General features: G+C 36.2%; 1 protein-coding gene and 2 long non-coding RNA genes across 4 annotated transcripts; 1 reads left to right on the forward strand and 2 right to left on the reverse strand.

Annotated features, from left to right (window-relative positions):
* Positions 1-186: 186 nt before the first annotated feature.
* Positions 187-4,252, forward strand: LOC127420943 (uncharacterized). Its single transcript, XR_007893904.1, has 3 exons — positions 187-295; positions 3,565-3,702; positions 3,844-4,252. It is a non-coding gene; the product is annotated as an uncharacterized LOC127420943 (long non-coding RNA).
* Positions 2,667-4,352, reverse strand: LOC127420940 (extracellular matrix protein 1-like). The gene is made up of 3 exons (XM_051663592.1): positions 4,236-4,352; positions 3,470-3,729; positions 2,667-3,389 (listed from the first exon to the last, which is right to left on the reverse strand). The coding sequence occupies exons 1-3, from the start codon at positions 4,291-4,293 to the stop codon at positions 3,186-3,188; spliced, it is 522 nt and encodes a 173-aa protein (XP_051519552.1). The 5' UTR covers positions 4,294-4,352; the 3' UTR covers positions 2,667-3,185.
* A 1,680-nt stretch (positions 4,353-6,032) lies between these two features.
* LOC127420942 (uncharacterized) lies at positions 6,033-8,237 on the reverse strand. Of its 2 annotated transcripts, none has more exons than XR_007893903.1 (3): positions 7,974-8,237; positions 7,613-7,872; positions 6,033-7,199 (listed from the first exon to the last, which is right to left on the reverse strand). It is a non-coding gene; the product is annotated as an uncharacterized LOC127420942 (long non-coding RNA). The 2 variants fall into 2 exon arrangements; XR_007893902.1 differs by having other exon boundaries at positions 7,613-7,875.
* Between the last annotated feature and the right edge of the window lie 10,408 nt (positions 8,238-18,645).

Raw genomic sequence — 18,645 nt, forward strand, 5'->3', positions numbered from 1 at the left:
CAAATATTCTATAAACAAATTAATCTCTCCAGTGGAGATTTAGAGGAAAAAAGGACTGAAATAACGTTGCTTCTCACCCACACATATTATAGTGCTTCTGAAGATATAGATTTAAACACTGGAGTCTTATTGATTACTTTTATGTTTCCTTTATGTGATTTTTGGAGCTACAAAGGTCTGATCACCATTCACTTGCATATATGGACCTACAGAGCTGAGATAATAAAAAAAAAAAAAACAATTGTTTGTGTTCTGCTGAAGAAAGAAAGTCATACACATCTGGGATGGCATGAGGGTGAGTAAATGATAAGAGAATTTTCATTTTTGGGTGAACTATCCCTTTAATGCATCAGTGATTAAATCCAAAGACGGGTTAGATGCAAATGGTGGCATGTCATAAAAGACTGTTCCTTTATACAAGCCAGTATAATTACTCTTTGCTGTAATTTAATATATAGTAATTCTAAACCTATGTAATGCTTTATTATGTGAAATAGAGCTTATCTACATATAGTTCTATTCATAAGAGGAACAGGGTTTGAATGAGTTGATGTTTATGAAAGAGTATGCACAACATTGTTGTGTTTCCAGGTTAGATTATGTAAATATTTACACTTCCGTTTAAGTGCAATGGGGTTTTGGTTTCATCACTATTCTACAGTACTGAGATCCACCCATGCTTATAATCCTTTCACCTGTGCATGCTATGCTTCATGCAAATATACTACAGAAACACAGTCAGCCTCTTTTCCTCTCTCTCAGTTTCAGTTATTCCCCTTGTCTTAAGCATTTTCTAGGCAGATTTCATCAGTGTGGTTTAAACAGGGATTTTTATTTTTTCTCTTGGATATTTGTTCATTTGGTCATTCATAAACTTTATGAGTTAAATTAAAGCATTATATACAGTTGTGCTCAAAAGTTTGCATACCCTTGGAGAATTGGTAATATATGTACCATTTTTAAAGAAAACATGAGTGAGCAGGCAAAACACATTTCTTTTATTTCTTATGGGATTCATATTCAGCTGTAGGTTATAACAGAATGGCACAATCATAAAACAAAACATGGCAACAAATAATAAAATGAAATGATCCCTGTTCAAAAGTCTGCATACCCTTAGTTCTTAATACTGTGTATTGCCCCCTTTAGCATCAATGACAGCGTGCAGTCTTTTGTAATAGTTGTCTACGAGGCCCCAGATTCTTGCAGGTGGTATAGCTGCCCATTCGTCTTGGCAAAATGCCTCCAGGTCATTCAAAATCTTTGGTCGTCTTGCATGTACCGCATGTTTGAGATCTCCCCAGAGTGGCTTGATGATATTAAGGTCAGGAGACTGTGATGGCCACTCAAGAACCTTCACCTTTTTCTGCTGTAACAACTGGAGGGTCATCTTGCCTTGTGCTTAGGGTCACTGTCGTGCTGGAAAGTCCAAGAGTGTCCCCTGCGCAGCTTTCGTCCAAAAGAATGCAAATTGTCTGCCAGTATTTTCTGATAACATGCTGCATTCATCTAGCCATCAATTTTCACAAGATTCCCCGTGCCTTTAGAGCTCACACACCCCCAAAACATCAGTGAGCCACCACCATGCTTCACAGTGGGGATGGTATTCTTTTCACTATAGGCCTTGTTGACCCCTCTCCAAACATAGCGCTTATAGTTGTGACCATAAGGATCTATTTTGGTCTCGTCACTCTAAATTACAATGTGCCAGAAGCTGTGAGGCGTGCCAAGGTGTTGTCAGGCATATTGTAACCGGGCTTTTTTGTGGCATTGTCGCAGTAAAGGCTTCTTTCTGGCAACTCAACCATGCAGATAATTTTTGTTCAAGTATCGTCGTATTGTGCTCCTTGAAACAACCACACCGTCTTTTTCCAGAGCAGCCTGTATTTCTCCTGAGGTTACCTGTGGGTTTTTCTTTGTATCCCGAACAATTCTTCTGGCAGTTGTGGCTGAAATCTTTCTTGGTCTACCTGACCTTGGCTTGTTATAAGAGATCCCCGAATTTTCCACTTCTTAATAAGTGACTGAACAGTACTGACTGGCATTTTCAAGGCTTTGGATATCTTTTTATATCCTTTTCCATCTTTATAAAGTTCCACCATCTTGTTATGCAGGTCTTTTGACAGTTCTCTTCTGCTCCCCATGGCTCAGTATCTAGCCTGCTCAGTGTATCCTTGTGAGAGCTAACAAACTCATTGACTATTTATACACGGGCACTAATTGCAATTTTAATAGCCACAGGTGTGGGAAATGAACCTTTATTTGCCATTTAAACCTGTGTGCGTCACCTTGTGTGTCTGTAACAAGGCCAACATTCAAGGGTATGTATACTTTTGATCAGGGCCATTTGGGTGATTTCTGTTATCATTATGATTTAAAAAGGATCCAAACAACTATGTGATGATAAATGGCTTCATATGATCACTATCCTTAAATAAAAGACAGTTTTTTTGCATGATCAGTCATATTTTCAAAATCAATGCCAAAATGTCACAATTTCTGCCAGGGTATGCAAACTTTTGAGCACAACTATATATATATATATGAAGAGAACAGAGAGAAGAAACATATCATTCTCGTGAAAGAGTATTTCTCTTATAACTTTTGAGGATTTTTCTCTTGACATCAACAGGCCTAAACTATAAAGTAATACCTACAGAGTACCACTGAGTCCATACACATAATTGTCTCCCTGAATCCCCAACATCTGTACGCATGACATCCAACAGCACCAAGTCAGTTCAAATCAGGCTCTTTATTGTAACTGTACAAGTACAAGATATTTTTAGTACTCCATGATGTTGTTGCGTTCAATTTAAACAGTAGTTGCAGAATTTTTTTTACAGAAATATATATAAAAAGTTTCTGATCTATGTTTATTTATTAATCACTAATTTTCCAAGAAATCTATATAAAAATAGTAAAGTGAAAGATCAAACCTCAGTAGAAATAGTTCTTGTCTCAAAGGATAAACCAAATATCAAACAGTGAAGAAGGCTGCACATTTCTTTTCAGTATTTTTGCCCACTTGGCTCAGTTACTCAAAGACTATTAGGAATGCAAGGGGTTAATCAATTGACATAGGATGTTTCCAAGTCATGATTCGGAATTTTTGTGCTGCTAAATCAATAAAAACTATATGGTCTCATGTGGCAAGAACTAATAATCATTCAGCATCTTGATTTTTAACACGTATTGGGGTCCCAGCTGAAAATCCGGTCAGGTGGCATTATGGGGGCAATGTAACCCAGTAGAGGTTGATAGGAGGGGTTAGGAGCCTGTATTTCAAAGCAGTTCCACCTGTCTTCCCCCTTCTTCTCACAGCACTCATGAGGCAGGGTCATGGTTGAGTACTCCTCGATACAGAAATGGGATAGGGCAGTCTCCCACTGCAAAGACGAGGGAAAATAAATCAGTTCAGAATTTCTTTATATGGTTCTGCTTGCCTTTCATCGTTTTGTGTACTCACCGCCTTGTTGGCACAGCAAAGGATCTGTCCACTTCCTTGGGCCTCACCACCAAAGCAGCATTGACTAAACCATGCCTCTACTCTGTTTATTGAAGTTCCAGCACGACGAGCATAAGCATAACCTGAGGGTGGTAAACAGCTGGTGGGATATCTGTGTCGGCCATTGCCATGAAGACAGATCGCGTTGAGGTTATTCAATGAAGGTCTGGCTGGAGGAAAGTCTGATTCCAACAGTACGTCAGGGTTAACGTTTTGTCCCCCTGTATGAAGCAAGCACAAATTATATTACATTTACTTGCTTTGCAGATGCTTTTATCCAAAGTAACTTACAGTGAGTGCAAGGTTTACATTTGATCAATTTGTGTGTTCTTTAGGAATCGAACTCAGGACCTTTGCATTGCTAGGGCAATGCCCTACCAGTTGAACCAAGGGCCCAAGAAAAATATTATGCAAAAATATGACATTGATAAGTAACAAGCTATTGACAGCATTCAAGTTATTTATAATGTGTTTTTAATCGATCGTTTGAGCACTGATACATTTTAAAAAAGGAATCTCTAAATGTATCAGTTGGAAATATCCATATTACATGTGTTGTATATCTGAACGCAATCTGGGAGTGCACATGTGGACCTTCCATGTTAAATTGCTTAATGCAGTGAAATATATCCAATTTAGGCTATGGGGTTAAGCTGAGGGAATTTACCTCTTCCTACACATTAAGAAAACAATAAATAGAATTAAATATATTAAATGAAGCACATACCTCCCAAAGAAGTTAGCTGAAGAATAAAAAAAGTGACAAGTGTGCTTTTCCAAACCATGATTGCTTATTTTCCCAAGTAAAAAGAAAAATCTTCTTTCCTGTTTTGCGAATTTGCACTGTTGCCTTCCGTTTTGATGTGAACCGCAAGGCCCTGTCTAGATTTAAAGGGGTGGAATGGCAATGGGAGGGGAGGATTGTGATGGTTGGTCAAGCGAGTTTGAAGAATGGAGACAAGGTCATCAGTTTTTAATTGACATAAATTCCCGCATGATGTCAGCTTCAACGTCAAAACAGTATAGTTAAACAGGAAAGGCTGAAGTTCACCAAACTTCACTCAAGTTCAAATTATGGGTAAAACTCACTGATACCAAAGCCATGCACAGGTATTCTCTCAAATTTGGATTGTCATAAGTTTCAGTGTTAAGCCTTAAGTGTTAAGAAAGGAGGGAAAAAAGTTCTATTATAGTTTTTACAAGTAGACTAGTACATAGAAAAACAAAAAGGAAAAGCTTTATGAATTCACTAAAGTTACAAACAATTAAAGCCGTTATGACAGATTAAATCTTGCTGAATTGTTGACAAAGCAAAGGGAAAAAATAAAGCGTTTTCAGGTTTTTCCATTTGTTATTTTTTTATTTATTGTTTGTCTTACAAAAAGATCTTGGGGAAAAATGTACTACTATTAACTTTTACATAAGAGTTTAAATAATAGCCAACATTAGTTTTGCTCAATGCTTAATATTAGTTTTAAAAGTGTCCATACTTGACAAATAAATAAATGAACTTATAAATCATAATATCAACAAGATGTCAATTCTTCACCACAGCCACAATTCTCGAAAGGCCATCAGTTTATAATATTTTCATATTTTTTTAAAACATGCAAGAAATACCTGAGGCCTCATGACATTTGCTATGCTTTACCAGAAGTTTATAAATGTATAAAATGCTAATAAATGTCAAAAGATACTAGAGCTTTCCTTAGAACTTCTCAGCCATTTTTCCCATGTTTGACAACCAGAAAGTGTTCAAATTGTCTTCATTGCGAACACTATATTGTTGCATAATTTGAAACCTAACAAACTTTTAAAAGTGTGCTTGTGTGATCTTTATTTAAACTGATTGTCACTTGATTTGATATTTCGTGATATAATGCAAAGAGAATCATATATTTTTAAGTGTGCTTTGAGTGTTCAAACACTTTTAGGGCCCACTGTTTACATCAGCATCTAAACTGTTTCCCAGAATTGTTTCCCAGAGCCTTTACTCTCACGTGAGGTTTACTAATAGTGATAATGTGGTGAAAGTAATCAGCATTTTCATTTGTCACTTTATCCAGACAAGCTTATACGTTTTGAACCCTTATCTGAAATGTTGCCAGGGTTCTCTAGCATGTTTCCAGTATCGTGAGTGTGAGAAACAGGTGTTGTGATTGTTTAGGGAGGATGTAAGGCTGACTAAACGGGCCTTATCTAAAAGATAGCTTGGTTAAGCTGCACACAGCAGAAAAATTTACAAAATCAGCTTAGAGGAACTCTGGTTTTCTTACGTGATCCTAATAGGAATTCATGGGTGGAAAACACATAAACATGGCTCACTGATCACGAATCATCCTTATCTTCACTGGTTGAAACCTATTCCAAAACATCAAGCCTGTTCACACATTTTTATCGTACAATTAAAATTGTATCTCTCAATGCATTGCCCAAGTAGTGCATGAGAGAAATACTCCCATGTCTTTTTGCAAACTAATCAGTTTTGCTGGGAATAATGTTTTGCGTCATGCTTAATTGAGGGATTACTTTGGAAAACATCAAATAAACCCTGATAAAGCACACAGCATGGCAGCTGAACAAAGCAAGACAAATGCCAGTTTCAGCATTGAGTTCTGAGAAATTCTCTGATCAGTACAATTTCGAAACTCCCTTCATTTCATATTAACCAACTTGAAGAGGTATTTCTACATCAAATCTAGTTTGTGCAATCTCATTTAAATTAATTAAACTGTAAACAAATGAATCACTGCTATTTGAAAAAAAAAAAACAACAACAACAACAAAAAACACACCCAAATGGCTGTTTAGCAGCAGTTTTATTTAATTTGCTTGTTTGAAAAGGGTTTTTGTTAAGTTTTAGGTATTTTGCTATATTTGTAAAGTCCAGTTTTATCTAGGAAATCTGCTAAATAGAAAGATCAAAATCATCACAATTTAAAAAAATCATAAAGTTGATTACATTTAATTCTTGCTTATTTCTTCACAAGACAAAGCTACTATTACTCCATGTTTTATCAGCTCTCAGCTGCTTGCTTTTTAAGCTTTTTATTAATATGCATTTGTAGCTTGAGACACATTTTGAGTTTGGTAGAGCGACAAATTTTTGGTGAAGCCTTATATTATTTTACATTTTGCTGTTGGCTTTGTGTCATAGAAATATGTTAAATTATTAAAATTATTAAATGATAAAAATTGTTTTACAGAACTTTTGATTGATTGGACTGTAATCAGTGATCAGTGGTGCAAAATTATTATTTTTTCATTCAGCCTAATTAGGGTTACAGTATTTTTTAATTAAAAATGAATAAACCCCCCTCACACTTGTTGTCATTTTGGATTCGATTCATATAACATTATTAATAACATCAGTAGATCATTATGAATATTGGGGGGAGAGAAAAAAATTGGCAAGATATATTTTTCCATGTATTGTTTTATTGACACTTTGTTGTTGACAAACATCCAACTTTCCACTCAAACTGCACTAACATGTTTTGGGGTCCCAGGTAAATATCATGTCAGCTGGTATAAGGGGGGCAATGTAACCAGGTAGGGGTTGGTAGGAGGGGTTAGGAGCCTCTTTTTCAAAGCAGTTCCACCTGTCTTCCCTCTTCTTCTCACAACACTCGTGGGCCAAAGTCATGGTGGCGTACTCCTCGATACAGAAATGGAAAAGGCCAATCTCCCACTGCAAAGATGAGAGTGTAAACTCCAAAATCAGTTTAATCAATGCTTTACTGATGGCATTACAATACAGTGTATCTCGTTCTATCAATATTCAATGTTAAACAAAACAAAACTATCTTATATTTGAGCTTCTTCAAAGTAGCCACAAATGTGATGCCTCCCATATATATTTTGGGCATTTGTTGGCTGCTTTTCCTTACAATCAGACCCAAATCATACATTAAAATTTCTTTTCAAGTAAAATGTTAGTTTTTATAAAGAAATTCATACTTTATATTTGTCTCCAAAGATAATTTCAAGCATGTAAGCATAAGTCTTCTGATCAAAAGCTATTTAAGATAGTTATAACATAAATTCAGCCAAATGTGTCCAAACTTTTAACTGGTAGCATGTCTGTCATTGTTCTGTACTCACTGCCTGTTTGGCACAGCAAAGGATCTGTTTGTCTCCTTGGGCCACTCCTCTGTGGCAACACTGAGTAAACCACGCTTCTATTCTGTTCACTGCGTTTCCAGCATGACGAACATAACCGTAACCTGAAGCAGGGATACAGCTGGCGGGTTATCAGGGGCGGCCATTGCTTTGAAAACAGAGGGTATTGAGGTTTTTCAGTGTTGGTTTGGCTAGAGGGAAGTATGGCTTGAGCTGCTCCTCAGGGTCAATATTCCTTCCTCCTGCTTGGGGAAGGGCATGATATAAATTAGTATAACAAGTTCAAATTATTGAGAAAACAAGTGTCTGGTAAATATGCAAATGCAGAACAGAAAAGTCATACCTCCTAAAGTGAGCTGAAGAGTTAGAATGGTGATGAGTGTGGTTTTCATTCCCATAATATTTTATTTCCTGAAATGAAATGAAGATTTGGGTGAGGTTGGACTGCCAGTGCCTGGACTGGGAGGGACTATGAGGCCTTGTCCATATTTAAAGAGATGGACTGATAACTTGAGGGTTGAGATTTACGTTGTGATGCTTATCAATAGTACATACAAATCTGACAAGGAAAAGGTTGGTTGCTAAAGTTCCATGAAATAAAAAACGTACTGACATCATTGCAATGATACTGATTAGATTTTTTTGCAGCATTGATTAGGGAATTAGTGCTACGTGTTGGAACAGGGTGCTTGGATTAAAAGGCTGACTTCTTCTTTATCTATGAGTTTTGTTTGTTTTAATTAAAGGCCTTGGGCAAAATGTAAACCATGTCTAATGCTGATATAAGTAGGACAGGAGTCATAACATTGCGTTGCAAATTGTAGTGTAATATACAAGTAAATAATGCAATATTACTTGTGCTTTAAAACATTCACATCTGCTGAATTGAAAGGTCATTATCAAAATATATATATTTTATTTATTATTTTCTCCCCTATTCTCCCCAATTTGGAATGCCCAATTCCCAATGTGCTCTAAGTCCTCGTGGTGGCGTAGTGGCTCACCTCAATCCGGGTGGCGGAGGACGAATCTCAGTTGCCTCTGCGTCTGAGACCGTCAATCCGCGCATCTTATCACGTGGCTTGTTGAGCGCGTTACTGCAGAGACCTAGTGTGTGTGGAGGCTTCACACTATTCTCCGGCGGCATCCACACACAACTCACCACGCACCCCACCGAGAGATAGAACCACATTATAGCGACCACGAGGAGGTTAACCCAACGTGACTCTACCCTCCCTAGCAGCCGAGCCAATTGGTTGCTTAGGAAGCCTGACTGGAGTCACTCAGCACGCCCTGGATTCGAACATTAAATAATTCTTATTTTTTTGAAAGTATGGCAAACACAGGTGAGATCTTGAAATTGAACTGACCTTCATGTAATACTCTCAACGTCTGAGTTGAGAAAACTCAGAACATTATGGGAATGTGAGGCACAAAAGTTTTTTGACCAAAGTACCTCACACAACTGAAATGTTTAGGTTTGTGCCAGGGACTAAAAACGAAATGTTTTTAATTTTGGTTCTGAGCAAAAACTGTACTTTTTTTGTTCCGGTTCAGAAGTTTCACAGCCTCCTTTCCAAATGGTTACCAGTTAGAACAAAATAAAAGAATGGTTAACAACATTATTTTTAAGTGACAGTACTTTGCGCTAGGTGGTGGGTGAAATACAGCAGTGTTGACAGATCTCGCAAAAGAATCAAGCAACCTGGTCTGGGAAAACAAGCCCAAAATAAGCCACTTGCCTCACTAAAATAAGTGAAAATAAGCAATGAAATGTTTTCCTGTGTGGTGGATTTATCAGCATAGAAATCATAACAAGCATACAGTTAATTAACAGTTAAGTGTCATTTTAATTACAGATCTGCTTCTCAATCAAAACCCGACTGCATCAAATCTGTATTAATGCATCATATCTAACAATAATTCAGAGAGGACTTGGAAACAACTAAGAAATATACTTCACTACATCCACAACAGGCAATTAGGCAAAGAAACGTGAGATGCAGCTGTTTCCTTCAGGATCAAAGTACGTTTCATTTGTTTGTGCAACATGAAGTGGTTTGGGCAAAAACGTACAGTGATAAACCCTTTGCCCTTTCATTAAAAATATTATCGGAACAAAATTAACCAGTTATAACTGGTTACTAGCATTTAAAAATAACGTTTTTAAATGACTTTGTTCCCGTTTTCGGTTACTCTCTGCAAAAAATGTCGTTCGTTTTCAGGTTTGTTTGTACTGTAAAAAAAAGCTCTTTCAGCAAGTAAAAGTTTCCTCAGTAATTAAGCCAAGTTGAATTTTTAGGAGTGTTGGATGTTGGATTGGAAACGTTTCTTAAAAGTAAAAGTTGGATCAGAAATGTTAATATCTTTTTATCTTTATCAAGAACAGTTTTACTTGATAAAGTCAATTTTTATGACTGCCTCTAAATGAAAAGACACACATAGACCCTTAACACTTAACACACAAACCTTAATAACAGTGATAATACTGACTACACCCATGCTAGATTGTGATGCTGTTCACATATTTGTTAACTGAGTTGTTCTGTTGTTCCGAAAACTTCACTTTTACTTCTGTCAGTGGTGCCTTTTTTTTCTCATGATATCAAATCATTCAATATATACTTCTTAGTGAGAAAACATTCTTACTACTAAACACAGATAAGCACATTATGGTACACAAATAAAACAAATAACCAACAATTCTTATGTATATACTGTAGTTATATAAGATAGTTAACATAAACATTACTACACTTATATTAGCCATACAATGCTTAACAGATTATTATGTATTAGTTTATAAATGCATTAGTTTAGTTTATTCACATTTAAATATAGCCTAAAGTTATAAACCTCATCATAAAATCAGCACTTGAAATATTTAAACTTTCTGGGTGAATGAACAGTTGCAAGTAAAACATCTAAATGCATGATATTCCTTGGAACTAACTAAAAATGCACATGAGCACAACTGTAACCCTAACCCAACCCAAACCATACGCTAACTGTACTGGATGTTTTTATAGTGGCATTTGGTAACATCTACATCATTGCACATCAAATACACTGTTTAGTGAACCATCGCATTTTGAGTTAGATACAATTTTTAGATTGTGTTATCTATCTTTACTGTATGTAGTTATGGCAGGGTCAGGGTAACCTAAACAAATCAGGTTAAGCTAAACACATTGACATGCCCCAACTCAACCCCCCGCCCCTCCTTTTTTTGTTGTTGTTGTTGTTTTTTTACTTTTACATTTGGTTCCCCAAATCTTGAATTTTACGCCATTCTATACGGTTTTACATATTTACATGTGTAATGTGTGACTGAAATAGTATACATTTAATATTTTGTTTCTAACAGTTTCTTTGGTGTAATGTCTTGTGTATAATAATAATGAGCTTACAGTCAAAGGTGTAATATTCAGTATCAGAATTAATTAATTTCACAGCATAATTATTTATATGTTTTTTCAACAATTTTCTAAAATTTCTCCAGTGTTCACAACTAACTATATGTTCAAATGTGAGAACAAAGTGTTGAGTTTGTTTTGACAAGGGTATAGTGAGTGACTTAGTGAGTCATAGAGAGATATCTAAAAAAAAATTTATAGGAACATAAATAGCAATGCATGGGCAAACAAAATTAATTGACACATAAAGGTAATCTTCACTGTTACGAACATATTCCAAAACACAGGGAGTGCTCACACATTTTTGTATGAATATAAACACTGTTTGGTTACATAATGCTTTCCTGCTAATGTGTCAAAGCGATACTCACATCAAGGCCGCGTACAGACACACTGAGGGGCATTGGCCATTTTGGGGGGTGTCACGGGTATTGAGGTCACAAATATAATGGTCCTCTTTGGTCCTTTAATATAGTACAGGCGCTGACTGCAATAATTTACTGAATAAAGGCACATTTTATAATTTTTGGTTTTAAATGATATGCTTTTTTAAGTTCACACAGCACAAGACAAACACTGTGTCTGCATTGCTAGCAATTTGCCTGTTTCAGTCATCTTTTTTTACTTTTTTGTTTCTGTCTCAAAGAAAAGATGAATATAATTTGAATATCTTTTCATCATTGATGTATCTGTAAAATGACATGACTTTGTCAGCTGGCTTGCAAAAAGAAAATGCACAAAATTATTTGTTGCCCTTTAGTTGTCCCTCATTGTTTTTAACTCCCAGTAGAATCTTAACACAATATTTTCTTCAAGAATCCTAACGATGCTCTTTTCCATACAAAAGGAATATCATAAAAGTAGTCCATACAACACTAAGCTTTTCTATGTCCCCAAAAAGCTTGGAATAAAGTGCACAAGTCAAATGGACTACTGTTATGATGCCTTTATATTGAACCTTTAATAACGATTTATAGTATTTGTCCTTTATGAAGTTTGACAACTCCTGCTCACAAACTGTTATTCTATGGACTAGAGCTGCTTAAAATATCTATTTTTATGTTCCAAGAAAAAGTAACAGCATATGGGTTTTGAACAGCATAAGGGTGAGTAACATTAAATTTTTCCTCAAGCCATCCCTTGGACCAGATTGGACTCAATCTTTACGAACCGTGTGACTGACAACTTGATCACTTGCCATCTGAACTAAAACAAAGTAATAAAAATAAATGGACCTGATTTGCTAAGTCCGGAGGCCATAAAAAAAAAAAACAGCAACACCTTTACAGTTCACGGTCATAACTGACCGGCCATAGGAAATGAACTGAAAAGACCAAACACACACAGCTATGTAGAGGTGAGACTTTAAACAATGGAGAGTGCAAAACATAACGCAGAACAACACACACACACACACACACACACATGCGTGCACGCACACACACTTTTTTATACACTAAATGAATTTTGAGTCCATTGCTGTTTGTTTCTGTTTATTACTGTTAATTTTCTTGACATTACTATTAATTTACTTTATTTATTTTTAATGGTTGAAATAAATGATTGGTAACAAAATGATTGTTCTATGTCTTCTATTTGTAACACCAGGTCAGGTTTGACTCTAATCATAATGTGACATTATTGAAAAAAATGACACTTTAAAATAGTAATAAAATAAATAAATAAGTAAAAACCCAAAACAGATTCTAAACTTTGACAACTAATAGTTTGATAATGCCTAAATAAACTGTAACCAAATTAGCTGTGATACAATTTAGAATGACAACACAGTAGATTGCTGCATGGAACACTGTGTCTATCTGCTGGCTATTACTGGCATAACATGATATTCAAGTCATGTTATTTTTATTTTTTTACCAGATGGCAGCAATCTGCCCCCAGTACATGACACATTCTCATATTTTCTTCATGTTTCAACTTATAGAAGCATAGGTTTTTACTGTAGAGAAGCTACATAAATGTGCTTATTTGCATATGTAAATTAATAATGAAATCGAGAATTTTATATGTAAATAAGATCTCAAAAACATAAAATCCCAAAAGAAGTGCATCATTTGATTGTTTTTTTACTTCAAGCAAGATGTTATAATTTCTTAAAACAAAAAAAAAAAAAACAAAAAAAAAAGTTACACATACTGTTTCCGGTCAGAAATGACCACAAACAATAAAGTAAGCAGCACCTTTTCTGTCATTCTAACAGAATAGGAGGGTTAAAGGAAATAAAGGTAATTTTAACAAAAATGGAAATGTGTTGTGGCATTGTTTGAACATGTTCAATGACATATGTGCAAATAGAGGAATACGTGACTGTTTGTAATGATACGAATGATAATTCGGGTCTGGAGACCCGATTAAAAAAACATAGCCTACCCGACCTGATTAACGTAAAAAAAAAAAAAAAAAAAAAATTTAAATACATGTAATACATTTATTATGTGCAAGTCACTCTTAAAGTGTAGGATAAATGAAAAGTGAAAAAATTATTTCACCAAGAGGTGCACCTCTGCTCTTGTGGGGAAAGGGGCAGTGTGGCCACCCCCCTGTGCACATCCCTGATTCGCATATCTTCCTATAAACCAGACAGAAAAAGTCAATGTAAATAAGTCTTTTGTTGCCACTGGAAGAAAGCATGAACGATTACACGATCTTTGATCGTCTAATATCAACATAGAGTTCTGAAAAACTTACTGAACCGAACATCATTCTAACTATTTCCAGTGCTGACTTGCTAAGATCTAACGTCACATTTGTGCAAACCCATTAAGAACTTGAAATTACAATTTTGATCTAAAAAGGTTCACTCAACATTCAAGTAATATTTTACTGATTTTTTTTTTTTTGTGTATTACTTTAATTTTAAAGTTTCTTTTATGAAAATTGTTGTTATTATGAATTATTATTAGGTTGGCCAGCTGTAACGTGGGCTGGAAACAAGGTAAACGAAGAGACAATGATGAAGTGTGATGATCCCAAGTGCAGTTTATTTATAGTGCTTTCAAACATGAAACAAAACATAAACTTGACTAAATGAAACTAGTCTTGACTACCAAACAACATTACATTAACAATACTCGACAATGGCAAACATGAGGGTTAAATACTTGGACAAGGGAGAACACATGATAATGAAAACCAATGAACACTTAGAACTCTAAACAAGATAACAAGACTGCTAACAACCTAATGAAACAATGAACCAATGAGGGCAAGACACAAGGGCAATAGTGGGTCACGTCTGGCTTGGCGGCCATGACGTGGGACTCTGGCTTGGCATCCACCTCCCCAACAGTGAACGATGAACCACATATTAGTAGGGCAAGGTCGATATACTGAGCCAGGTTGTGGGTACTCAGACCACTTGGCATCAGGGAAGAGATTGGATCATTCAGTCCAAAGCAAAAAAAGTCCTTGAGGGCAATCTCATTAAAATCAACCCTGCTGGCCAGAGCACAAAAGTTCTCCACATACTCCTCAATGGAACCGTTTTCTTGGCGTAGACGAAGAAGTTGAACTGCTGGATTCATCTTGGTGGGTCGAGTATTCTGTAACGTGGGCTGGCAACAAGGTAAACGAAGAGACAATGATGAAGTGTGATGATCCCAAGTGCTGTTTATTTACAGTGCTGTGAAACAAAACATAAATTTTGACTACCATTCATTAACAATAATGAGTTACATTAACAATACTCAACAATGGCAAACATGAGGGTTAAATTCTTGGACAAGGGAGAACACATGACAATGAAAACCAATGAACACTTAGAACTCTAAACAAGATAACAAGACTGCTAACAACCTAATGAAACAATGAACCAATGAGGGCAAGACACAAGAACATGGGAAACAAGAACAACACCTAAAATGTTTTTTGCAAATTCCAGTTGCATTTGAAGTTTTATCCCAATGGTGAAAATTTGTCATGGGTCCCCGTATTTCACATCAATATAGTAGTATTGGTTTTATTATAGAATTAAATAATTTTGTCCAAATTGTAATTGGTAATTTTATTTGGCAGAATCGCGATTTGATGGCATAAAATGCCCTCCGAGCCTTTTCACCCAATGTTTTTACAGCCAAGTTAAATCATCCAGATGCACTTATTTCAATGCCCAGATAACTGTAGGTGGAGCTGTGTTGTTGGACCTCTCCTCTGTAAGTGAACTGGAATTGATTTCCCTGAGATCTGGCCTTCTTCTGGAACAACATGACTGGTTTTATCCAGGTTGACTGTGAGTGCCCAGTCGTGACAATATTGTTCCAGCAGGGTGAGGCTCTGCTGTAGGTGACAGCAGAAGAAGATCATCTGCATCCAGCATACATTTCACTTCAGTGTCATGTAGAGTGAGGCCAGGGATGCTGGACTGCTCCAGAGCTTCTGCAAGATAATTTCTATAGATGTTGAATAGAGTTGGACTCAGACTGCATCCCTGTCTCATTCCACGGCCCTGCTGGAAGAATGCACTTTTCTGATTTCCCATTTTTACTGCACATTTACTCTTTGTGTACATGGATTGTATAATATCAAAAGTTTTCCCACCAACGCCGATTTGTAGGAGTTTGTAAAGTAAACCATCATGCATTCGATTGAGTCGAATGCTTTTTTAAAATCTACAAAGCATGCAAATATTTTCCTTTGTTTGCCCTTGATGTTTTTGTCTATAAGGGTATGGAGAGAGTAGATATGAGTTAAAGTAAGTAAGATTTCCAAATTTTGTCATTTTGGAGTGGCGTTTCAGATTTGGGTCTTTCACATTTTTTATACAGACTGCAAAATTTGTTTTGGTCTATTGATTGATCAATTTTTTTAATTTTAACTTTAAAATAGTTCTCTCTTTTGTTGTATATGAGTCTTTTGTACTATTTCAGGCAGCTTGAGTAAATGATCCTTGTCATCTGATTGGCTGGTTCTTTATGTTTTTTGTTGGCCAGTTGTCTTACATTTACATTACATTCATTATCAGACAAGACAGCATTTATTTTTTTTATTTTTTTTTGGTTGTCTAGTGTTAGATAAAATGGCCAATGTTTCAAATATGTAATTAATTTTATCTGTTGCTGAATTTATTCAATTTTCCTCTGGGGGGAAATTAGTAGACATGAAATCATCTAACATATGAAATATTAAAGAGTTGTTCATGTTATCTTTGAGTTTTCCTGTGTCTCTATCAATCTGTATTTCTATCTCACCCTCCCTTCTCTCTCTCTCTCTCTCTCTCTCTCTCTCTATCTATCTATCTATCTATTGTCTGTCTGTCTATTCTATATGTCTATCTGTCTATCTAACTATCTATTTGTCTTATCTATTTATCTTTTCTGTCTCTCTGTCCGTCTTTTCTATCTATCTATCTATCTATCTATCTATTGTCTGTCTGTCTTTTCTATCTATCTATCTATTTGTCTTTTCTATCTATTTATCTTTTCTGTCTGTCTGTCCATCTTTTCTATCTGTCTATCTATCTATCTATTGTCTGTCTGTCTTTTCTATCTATCTATCTATCTATTGTCTGTCTGTCTGTGTCTTTTCTATCTACCTATCTATTGTCTGTCTGTCTTATCTATCTATCTATCTCTTTTCAATCTATCACTCCACCACTTGTTCTTTTCTAGCTATTTATCACTCCATCACTTTCTTTTATAATTATCACTCTATCATTTTTCAGTCTTCCCATCAGTCCATCATTCTTTCTTTCTTATCTATCACTCCATTACTTTCTTATCTTCCACTCTATCACTTTCTTTCCTATCTTTGTATCATTCATAAATTTTCTATTCTATCACTCCATCACTTTATTTTTAATCTATCACTCTTTCTTTTCCATCTTTCTATCAGTCCATTACTCTTTCTTTTCTGTCTCTCTCTCTCTGTGGTGTGTACCAGAAAGGCATCGAGACAACGCTCTGAGTCCATAAACAATATATTGGCCCTTTTTTCTCTCTCTCTCTTTGCTCACACACACACGCACACACACATGTACAGGTGCATCTCAATAAATTAGAATGTCGTGGAAAAGTTCATTTATTTCAGTAATTCAACTCAAATTGTGAAACTCGTGTATTAAATAAATTCAATGCACACAGACTGAAGTAGTTTAAGTCTTTGGTTCTTTTAATTGTGATGATTTTGGCTCACATTTAACAAAAACCCACCAATTCACTATCTCAACAAATTAGAATATTTTGACATGCCAATCAGCCAATCAACTCAAAACACCTGCAAAGGTTTCCTGAGCCTTCAAAATGGTCTCTCAGTTTGGTTCACTAGGCTACACAATCATGGGGAAGACTGCTGATCTGACAGTTGTCCAGAAGACAATCATTGACACCCTTCACAAGGAGGGTAAGCCACAAACATTCATTGCCAAAGAAGCTGGCTGTTCACAGAGTGCTGTATCCAAGCATGTTAACAGAAAGTTGAGTGGAAGGAAAAAGTGTTGAAGAAAAAGATGCACAACCAACCGAGAGAACCGCAGCCTTATGATTGTCCAGCAAAATCGATTCAAGAATTTGGGTGAACTTCACAAGGAATGGACTGAGGCTGGGGTCAAGGCATCAACAGCCACCACACACAGACATGTCAAGGAATTTGGCTACAGTTGTCGTATTCCTCTTGTTAAGCCACTCCTGAACCACAGACAACGTCAGAGGCGTCTTACCTCGGCTAAGGAGAAGAACTGGACTGTTGCCCAGTGTTCAAAAGTCCTCTTTTCAGATGAGAGCAAGTTTTGTATTTCATTTGGAAACCAAGGTCCTAGAGTCTGGAGGAAGGGTGGAGAAGCTCATAGCCCAAGTTGCATGAAGTCCAGTGTTAAGTTTCTACAGTCTGTGAGGATTTGGGGTGCAATGTCATCTGCTGGTGTTGGTCCATTGTGTTTTTTGAAAACCAAAGTCACTGCACCCGTTTACCAAGAAATTTTGGAGCACTTCATGCTTCCTTCTGCTGACCAGCTTTTTAAAGATGCTGATTTCATTTTCCAGCAGGATTTGGCACCTGCCCACACTGCCAAAAGCACCAAAAGTTGGTTAAATGACCATGGTGTTGTTGTGCTTGACTGGCCAGCAAACTCACCAGACCTGAACCCCATAGAGAATCTATGGGGTATTGTCAAGAGGAAAATGAGAAACAAGAGACCAAAAAATGCAGATGAGCTGAAGGCCACTGTCAAAGAAACCTGGGCTTCCATACCACCTCAGCAGTGCCACAAACTGATCACCTCCATGCCACACCGAATTGAGGCAGTAATTAAAGCAAAAGGAGCCCCTACCAAGTATTGAGTACATATACAGTAAATGAACATACTTTCCAGAAGGCCAACAATTCACTAAAAATGTTTTTTCTTTTATTGGTCTTATGATGTATTCTAATTTTTTGAGATAGTGAATTGGTGGGTTTTTGTTAAATGTGAGCCAAAATCATCACAATTAAAAGAACCAAAGACTTAAACTACTTCAGTCTGTGTGCACTGAATTTATTTAATACACAAGTTTCACAATTTGAGTTGAATTACTGAAATAAATGAACTTTTCCACGACATTCTAATTTATTGAGATGCACCTGTATATGTATACACATATATACATA

The sequence above is a fragment of the Myxocyprinus asiaticus genome, chromosome 30 (genome assembly GCF_019703515.2).
Source record: "Myxocyprinus asiaticus isolate MX2 ecotype Aquarium Trade chromosome 30, UBuf_Myxa_2, whole genome shotgun sequence".
Lineage (NCBI taxonomy): Eukaryota > Metazoa > Chordata > Actinopteri > Cypriniformes > Catostomidae > Myxocyprinus > Myxocyprinus asiaticus.